Source organism: Clupea harengus, chromosome 21 (genome assembly GCF_900700415.2).
Source record: "Clupea harengus chromosome 21, Ch_v2.0.2, whole genome shotgun sequence".
Lineage (NCBI taxonomy): Eukaryota > Metazoa > Chordata > Actinopteri > Clupeiformes > Clupeidae > Clupea > Clupea harengus.
Genome location: NC_045172.1, coordinates 21,599,551 through 21,608,838, shown reverse-complemented (window position 1 = coordinate 21,608,838; position 9,288 = coordinate 21,599,551). Strand labels below are relative to the sequence as shown.

The 9,288-nt window shown below is 47.4% G+C and overlaps 2 protein-coding genes across 2 annotated transcripts in view; both read right to left on the bottom strand.

The window, feature by feature from the left end:
- The window catches only part of si:ch211-246m6.5 (von Willebrand factor D and EGF domain-containing protein), a 23,791-nt gene extending 18,142 nt beyond the window's left edge, over positions 1–5,649 (bottom strand). Inside the window, exons 1-2 of the mRNA XM_031559038.2 lie at positions 5,417–5,649; positions 1,017–1,964 (exon numbers count right to left, since the gene is read on the bottom strand). Coding sequence (XP_031414898.2) covers positions 1,017–1,881 — 865 coding nt within the window. The 5' untranslated portion in view covers positions 1,882–1,964; positions 5,417–5,649. The remainder of the gene's footprint in view (positions 1–1,016; positions 1,965–5,416) is intronic.
- The window catches only part of LOC122128503 (von Willebrand factor D and EGF domain-containing protein), a 62,936-nt gene continuing 58,600 nt past the window's right edge, over positions 4,953–9,288 (bottom strand). The window contains exons 21-22 of the mRNA XM_042702859.1: positions 5,417–5,572; positions 4,953–5,065 (exon numbers count right to left, since the gene is read on the bottom strand). Of these exons, the coding sequence (XP_042558793.1) occupies positions 4,953–5,065; positions 5,417–5,572 (269 nt within the window). The remainder of the gene's footprint in view (positions 5,066–5,416; positions 5,573–9,288) is intronic.

Below are 9,288 nucleotides of genomic sequence, written 5' to 3'. Positions count from 1 at the left end.
CCGCTCCTTGGTCTGAGCTCTTTTGATATCAAAAGAGCTCAGATTGTTGGGGTCTGCAGCAGGTTGTAGAATTAACAAAAAAAGGTCATGAAAGTGTTGCATTGAGCAGAACAGTACCAGTGAGGTGGAAGAGTATCAGGTGGCCGGAGGAAGCATACAGTGAGAAACAAAGTTCTTGTGTTCCCTTCACCAGATCTAATTAAGCTTGCATAATAAGCAGCTTGGGCTGAGGAGAGAGCAGAGAGCATCCTTGAGACAATTGTATTGTTATGGCGCTATATATATAAAATTGAATTGAATTGAATTGAATTGAATTGAATTGAATTGAATATTCCGTTTTGGATGCTAATCTCTCCAAGAGAATATGAGGTGAGACCTCATATTCTCTTGGAGAGATTAGCATCCGTTGGGATCACTGCCACCCCTCTTGCCTGTTTGAGTCATATCTCTCAAAAATTTGAAACCACAGTCCTCTAATATTGACAACTATAACTCCATCCTCTCTGCTCTTCCTCACAAACTCCTCCATAAACTTCAACTGGTTCAGAATTCAGCTGCCCGTATCATTACCAGAACTTTTTCCATAGAGCACATCACTCCTGTCCTTAAACAACTTCATTGGCTGTTACTTTGCTCGTTGCCTGTCAGTGAAATTAGGCCCCACTGTGTATAAATGCCCACAACGAGCAGCACATTATGCTCTGTAATGACCTATTAATACAAGTGTAATTAGAGACATAAACTTTGAATTCATGCGTCTGTGCTGTGCCTGGTCAAATCAGGTTTGTGTAGGCAATATACTGTGATTGGTAACGATCCGTCTAAATAGTGTAAAAGTGTAATTTAAGGCACAGGCTTTCGATTCATGAACATAGATTATGTTGTGTCTAATAAAGTGGGTGTGTAATGATCTGGCTAAATAGCGTAGTAGTGTAATTCAATACACAGGTCTTAAGTCAAGCTTTCAATGACTCCATAGTGTTAATGAGTGTCTAGTAAAATAACTGGCTTGATACCTCTGCAGGATCTTCCATCCCCGATGTAGTTGACGGGGCAGCGGCCGCAGCGGTACCCCCCATTAGCCCTCTGGAAGCACTGCACCCCAGGGTAACAGGGTCTGTCATTGCACGTCAGGGGTGCGAAGTCAAGATCCAGCTCCGACTCCAACTTGGGGTCGCGGCGGCCCATCAGGCTGATGCCGCTGACGCGCGTGGTGGTGTGGCGGGCCTGGGTGGACCCGGCGGACCCGGAGGAGGGCCTGTGTGTGCGTCTGGCAGGTGTGGTGAAGGGGAACACGTGCTGGGCGTCTGCGTCGGGGTCCCCCGCCCCTCCCCCGGGCCCCAGGGCGCCATCGGCAGAGTACTCGGCCTCGGAGAAGGAGAAGGAGAGGGCCGTGAGCGCGGCCGTCTGTGGGCGCTGTGCGGGGGTCCACGCACGCACCCCCCCGGGGGCCACCAGCAGTGCCGGGGGCCGGTGCTGCGGCTGGGGACGGATTTCGGGGGCCCTGTTTGAGGAGGTCACTTTAACTGCCCCACTCTGAGACACGGTGGTCTTAGAAGAAACCCCAGTGCCATCTCCAGCTTCATCTCCAGCTTCAACTCCAGCTCTCGACTTCCTCCAGCTTCCAGCCTCTGTGTCTGGGAGCAGGTCTGGCTCTGTGCTGTCAGCTGTGGTGAAGCGGTTGGTGATGGTGTGTGTGTGCGTTTGCGTGTCTAGGGTGTGTTGCTTGGGCCGCGGGGCCACCCTCCTCTCCGTGACTGCGGATGGGGACGGGGCCGGGGTGCGTAGCGCCTGGGGCCGCGGAGTGGCGCCCTGAGGGGGGGCGGCGCGGGCCGGGGGCTGGGAGAGGGAGATGTGGCGCTGGGAGTTCCTGAAGGGCATGGCGGGCAGGTGGAGCTGGGGAGCTTTGCTGTAGCCTGGGCCTGAGCGACTGGGCTTGGCCTGGGACTGATGATGATGAACACCTATGGAGGGGAGAGACACAGAGATTTTAAATAAAAACATTTAAATTAAAAATGTTACATTTCAAATTTGAATTAATTAAGTTAGCCAGGAGATTAAATGAATGAATTAAATTAGCCACAGAAAAAGTCAGCAGAGAGATACTAAAAGAATATTAAATGACTAAAACTATTGTCAAAAACACTTTGACTGTTTACTTATCAGTAAAGATTACACAAGTCACCATCATACAAGAAAGAAAAAAAAAAGAACGAAGAAAGCAGCTCACTAAAGACTAAAATTGCCACACATATTAGGGGGACTCTTTATTAGAGTGATGGCTCAATCACACATCATTGTGTAAGCAACCACACTATTGTTGTTGTTAATATCTATCTTTATTATTCCGCCTCTCTTAATCAGTTTCAACACAAACTGAACATTACACTATACTGAACAATCATGGAGGGGGATTTATTGCAGGACTGTTGAAATACACTGCTGTTGTATTAGTTTTTTAACCAGAGATGCAGTTCTGCAAGACGATGTGAAGTGTGCTTTTTTTAGGTCATCTCTAGGTGTACGTAAAAACCTAGAAACTCAGTGCATGTGTGTTTTTGTACAGTTTGAACCCAATTCTGTCCCAATGTCCTGTGCACTACTTCTATTCCCAGGTCTGATCCGTGGGATTACTGCTAGTGGTGCTCTACTCCTGCTGGGTAAGCACACTTCACATCGTCTTGCAGAACTGCATCTCTGGTTGTTCTTTGGCAAAACTGTATCTCAGCAGTGCTGCTACTAAAGCCACTCTGAATTTGGATTTGAGTAAGAGCGAGAGAGAGCAGGAAAGAACTGAGAGAAATAAATCATTTGTAGATATCAGTTGAAATAACTTCAAGCTGTCAAAGTATTAAAGATTTGGTTTAATCAGTGCAAATGTTCATTCTGTTTGTCTGTGCATGCAACTGATGTTCACTGAATTTAAAACTTAGAGACACTGAGACAGACAGACAGAGAGACAGACAGACAGACAGACACACACACACACACACACACAATGAAAAATGGATGAATTTGTCTTGAAGCATCATTCAAAAAAACAATTCTCATAATTCACTGTTTGGCTGATATTTGGAGCACAGTCTTTTAGAAAATGATTTTTTCTTCCACTTCTCACATTACCCAGTCCCTGTGCCGGACAGGAAGATTACACTGTAGGGCTCCCCTGTGATTTCCACAAACAGCTCTGGGCATCGCTCTTTCTGCCTCGTTATCAACAGAAAACGTCCAGGCCGCCAGTCTTTACAGTTATAGTTGTTGGTCCTGCTAGATAAGCACCCTGTAATCACTTCTTCCTGTCCTTCAGTGATGGGGGTTTGGATGTGGGATGAGAACACGGTGAAAAGAACAGACTTGGAGAAGAGGACTGAGGACCAGACAGATACCCCCCACACCAAAAAAAAAAAAAAAAAAAAAAAAAAAAAGTGAAAAAGAAGAACTGATTTACCACACAGCTTTCAACCGAAATGCCAAACAAACAGAGAGGATGCCCAGAGAGGACAAAGGAGAGCCTGGTGAAGTTAGAACAACACAGGGATCCAGAGAGGACAAAGGAGCCTGATGAAGTTAAAACAACACAGGGATCCAGAGAGGACAAAGGAGCCTGATGAAGTTAAAACAACACAGGGATCCATGTCTGGGTTCAGAGCAGATCTCTCCCCTGAGTCCACTGAGGATTCGCCACGGGGACAGGCGTGTTCAGATTCCCCCTGTGACAGGAGCGCCATTAAGGACCTATCTCAGGCAGAAGCATCATGGCTGGGTATGTGTGTGTGTGTGTGTGTGTGTGTGTGTCTGTGTGTGTGTGTGTGTGTGTGTATATGAGTGTGAGGCTGTGTGTGTGTGTGTGTGGCTGTGTGTGTGTGTGTGTGTGTGTGTGTGTGTGTGTGTGTGTGTATATGAGTGTGAGGCTGTGTGTGTGAGTGTGTGTGTATGTATGCACGACTCTCAACTAAATTATAAAAGACCACCAGACTTTAATGTTCTGTCCTTTCGCCTCCAAAGGCTCTTCATGTGCACCCATCTCCGTCGACGCATAAAGCTTCGTCTAATCAATAGAAGAACTGAAGAAGTTTCGGGCCTTTTTTATGCTCGTTCTGCCTTCCCCGGTGACAAATGGTTTTGTTAGTGTGCAGCCCCCCGCCTGGCATCAAGGATGGCGTGAGACGCATTAATGATTTTCCGGGGCCGACTGTGAAGTGCTCGGCGCACCGGCGATGCCATTATGCCATTACCTTGAACGCGTGCTGAAAGCCGACCGTGGCAAAGTCTAAATAAAATATAGATCTCCTGCTTTTTCAGATTATGAAAAATAAACAGAGGGCTCTTGCCCCGGCATCAATTAATCAGCTCAGCAAGGTCTGTGGAGAAACACACACACACACACACACACACACACACACACACACACACACACACACACACACACACACACACACACACACACACACACACACATACACACAGCCTCACACTCATATATACACACACACACTCATACACACACACACACACACACACACACACACACACACAGCCTCACACTCATATACACACACACACACACACTTTTCCCGGCTGGCAGCAGTGATACAAACCCCAGTTCTGGTGATCAGGCTGTCGAGCCAACAAAGACCACGCAACCTATTCATCATTTTCTCCAGAGGAGGATAAAAAGTGATGATTGACTATGCAAATGAACAGGAGACGGTGTTCCGCCAGGCAACGCACCATTGTAATTGGCTCCGTGTCTCCGGGGGTGGCTCTGCATTGAAAACTGCAGAAACTCTTCCCCTGAAGGTCAAGTGTTCGTCGTCGTTCGCATCTTCTTCTTCTATCTCCTGAGTGTGCACTGCTCTCTTTCTCGCTCTTTTGTGTGTGTGTGTGTGTTTCTTGTGTGTGTGTTTCTTGTGTGTGTCTTCAGACGGTAACGAAAAAAAAACCCACTTTTCTCACTGGATAATTATCACATTCAGGGTCAAAAGCTGGCGCGCACGCGAGCACATGGCTCGGCGAAGCACGCTGTTCGAAGCACTCTGCTCCAGCACATCAAAGGTCGTCTCGTCTGAGAGATTACCACCACTTGCTTTACACAATTAGTCAAGGCTTCCTGCCTCCGTATCAGAGATCCAAAACAATACACGGGAGATCAGAACCTCTCCATACATCAACCTCTCTACATGGTTGACTGCCTTTTTTATTTCCAAAATACACCAAGGCTACACAGATTAAACCTAAACGTGTGAATTCATGTAGACACATCCGGTAGATCAGGACGAGACCCGTCGACAAAGTAATACTTTACCTGTGGTAATGTACCACAACAAAGCGTTCATAATTGGTCCAAGTCCTCGTTTAGAAGGCTAGTTGTCGGGTGTGTGTGTATGGGGGGGGACACAGGGGAAAACAAGCATACCTGCTCGTGGATTCTTGGTGCAGATGCGTCCATTGCCATGGAAACCGGGCGGGCAGCGCCCGCAGACATAGCCCACGTAGGGCGGGCGCAGGTCAATGCACTGGACCCCTGGGTAACAGGGCCTGCTGGAACACGGCGAAGGAACTGTGGGATAGTCTGCAAAACACAGAACAGACAGATGATTACATGCTCTGGTCCTTCAACATAGTCCTTCCACACAGCTCTGACATAGCCCTTATGTACAGTCCTGTACATGCATGCTGTAATGCAACTCTTTTTACCGGCCATCTTGTTTTAACACAGCTTTTATGTCCTCAAGAACTATCCTTTAAGTGTCCTCAATCAGCGCCATCTTGGTAGTAATTTCTCCTTCCCCTTTGAATTAAATGCCGTATGCCAGAGTATACATTCATGCAAATCTTACTGCATTACACGGTTGTAGATGACTGTGCAACTATGTTTCTTTTTTCAACAATTCGTTCTTTTTTTTATTGACATGAACACTACACATTTAACTGTGCCAAGGCATCAACATTACTAAACTGCTGGGCCTGGCATGTAGTTAAAAAGGAGAGGCACACTGGAAGGCAACGCAGGGGCTGCTAATTGCAGTTTTAATTAAAGCGAACAGCCCTGAGATCGCTAATCATGTGGCGGTTTATGATCCTGTTGGAAGAGAATCCATAAAATGTTCAGTGTTTTGCTGCCGTTGGCAAGTTCTTTTTACTTTTTTTTAAGGATGATGGAGAAATGTAACTTAGACAAGGACAAAGAGTGTGATAAAGGGATAGAGAAATGCAGAGATAGAGAGAGCGAGAGAGAGAAAAAAAAAGAAAGATGGAGCTTATTAAACACTAAGGGGGCTGATGCTCCCCAGGTGATGATTAATATGATTAAAGAAGGTGCGGAATTTTCCGGAAGGCTGAGAGGAAGGTGTGTGTGTGTGTGTGTGTGTGGAGGAAGACCCTGGCTGTGTCCCTCATCTTCACCTTCAGACCCACCTCCATCCTCAGTCCTGCTGGTACTGCAGGTCATACCCTCACACACACACACACACACACACACACACAAACACACACACACACACACACACACAATCTCTGGCTGGACCCCCAAGGTAATGTGACGGATTAGGCAAATTGGTCTATTAGTCAAAGAATCTTCAGGTGTTCCACAACAGCCAAAAGGGCTGATGCTTCTCAACCCCTCTCCTTGTGAGGGCAATCAGTCACTCAGAGAATGCCTGCTAATTACCTCCAGCACGCTACCATGTCCTTAACGATGACACTAAAACTTCTGTTGACGCAGGGAGAGAGAGAGAAAGAGAGAGAGAGAGATAGACTACAACGCCTGCGTTTCTGTGTTGACATGCTTCTCTGTGTGACACCGTGGACACGAAAATAAATAACAAAGTAAATAAATAAATAAATACTAAATAAAAGGGATGTTTTTGGAGGTGACAGTGCACCTGACAAACTCTGACAGTGGAGCGGAGCACTGTATTTCTGCGAGCGCCTTGCGGCTGTTCGCACAGTAAACGGATGAAGGATCAGAGTGTGTGTGTGTGTGTGTGTGTGTGTGTGTGTGTGTGTGTGTGTGTGTGTTTCTGCGAGCGCCTTGCTGCTATTCGCACAGTAAACGGATGAAGGATCAGAGAAGTGACAACGCGGCTCGTTATGAAAGAGAGGTACTGTTGTGACAAAGAGAGAATAAAATGGAATAAAAACTTGTCTTCCCCAAGGACAAGCGGGGGGAGGGGTGTTAAGAGACAGCAGCTGTCTTTCATTAAAAAAAGTGATTTATCGAACAATGATTACACACATCAAGGAGGTTTATTGCTAGCAATTTCTAGTCCCGTTTCAACAAGGTCAGCACAAATCTCTCAGACAATCGCTGGATTTATAGGCCTGGTCTCTCTCTCTGTGTGTGTGTGTGGGGTGCATTCCATCTCCACCTCATAAGCGCAACGACAGATAATTTGCAAGCCAGTGACTGCGCACACACACACACACACACACACACACACACACACACACACACACACACACACACACACACACACACACACACACACACACACACACACACACACACACAGTATCCAGTCAAAAGGAAGTGCTCAGCACACTGCTACCCTACATGACATCTTATTGGCCCATGCCATGCTAACCAACGGCTTTATTCCGTGTTGAATGCTAACCAGTGGCTTTATTCCGTGTTGAATGCTAACCAACGGCTTTATTCCGTGTTGAATGGCCCATGCCACGCTAACCAATGGCTTTATTCCTTGTTAAATGCAGAGCTGGAGAAGATCAAACGCCTCGAGTCTCGAGGACACGGAAATCTCAGACATTATAATTTCTTTCTCTCACTCCTCCTGCCATTGCTCTTGTCTTCAAATTGAGGACGAGGACATGAAGCAGATGAGGAAGGCCGAGCTCCAACCACTCATGACGTTCAATGAATGTCGCACGCTGAGAGGACGAGGTCATTGGCAGTAGACCGCTCTATTATTTTGTGTTCAAAAGGAGACAGCTGGTTACCTGAGAATGTCAAGAATGCTCTTCACCTTCAGAGAGAATGGCTAGACGAACACAGACAGACTGACTGACAGACAGTAAGACGAGGAGAGAAAGGGCTTAAGAGAGGCTCAAGGAAATTGAATCTGGCTAAAATAAACTCACTTGAAAAGGATGGCGACATGGCAGGCATAGATGAATGGGTGAAGTCACCTTTGAACTGTAACCATAAAAGTTTAGGAATGTGTGGATTCAACTAAATTGATCTCTGATTAATGATTAGTCTGTCTGTTGGTCAGTCTCTCACTCTGCCTCTCGTTCTATCTTCCTCTCCTCCCACTCCTTCTCTGTCTGTCTGTTGGTCAGTCTCTCACTCTGCCTCTCGTTCTATCTTCCTCTCCTCTCACCTCTTCTCTGTGTGTCTGTTCATCAGTCTCCTCTCCTCTCCTCTCACTCCTTCTCTGCCTGTCTGTTCATCAGTCTTTCACTCTGCCTCTTGTTCTATCTTCCTCTCCTCTCACCTCTTCTCTGTGTGTCTGTTCATCAGTCTCTCACTCTGCCTCTCGTTCTATCTTCCTCTCCCCTCACTCCTTCTCTGTGTGTGTTCATCAGTCTCCTCTCCTCTCCCCTCACTCCTTCTCTGTCTGTCTGTTGGTCAGTCTCTCACTCTGCCTCTCGTTCTATCTCCCTCTCCCCTCACTCCTTCTCTGTGTGTCTCTATCTGTTCTCCTCCTCCCTAACTGGCTGTGGAGATCTTCAGAGGGAGGTCAGTATCCTTCAGCCTGCTCCCCAGAGCAACATCAGGCCATAATGGCGCTGGAAACCGCCAGGCCTCGCGCTCCGGTCACATTTTATCTCCGCTGATGATGACTGCACACATCCCAGAGGTGGGGACTGTGGCGGAATGAAGCCAATTTGTTCTCTCCCCTTCCCCTCCTAGGCTCCCAACTACCCCCCAACCCCCAACCACCCCCCAACCAATCCACACCTCCTTGGAGAACTCATTCCGCTCATCGCTATGGAGACGTAGAGCTCCATTGTGAGTGCACACAATCCACTCCATCGTTTTGTGTGTGTGTGTGTGTGTCTGTGAGTGTGTGTGTGTGTGTGTGAGTGTGTGTGTGTGTGTGTGAGTGTGTGTGTGTGAGTATGTGTGTGTGTGTTTGAGTGTGTGTGTGTGTGTTTGAGTGTGTGTGTGTGTGTGTGTGTGTGTGTGTGGTGTGTGTGTGTGTGTGTGTGTGTGGACTGGACGAGATGGCGCAGCACAGCACAGCCCAGCGATCCGCTGACAGGAGTCAGCACTTACATGTCTGGTACCGGTCCAATTAAAGTGGCCCGCCCAGACCCAGCAGA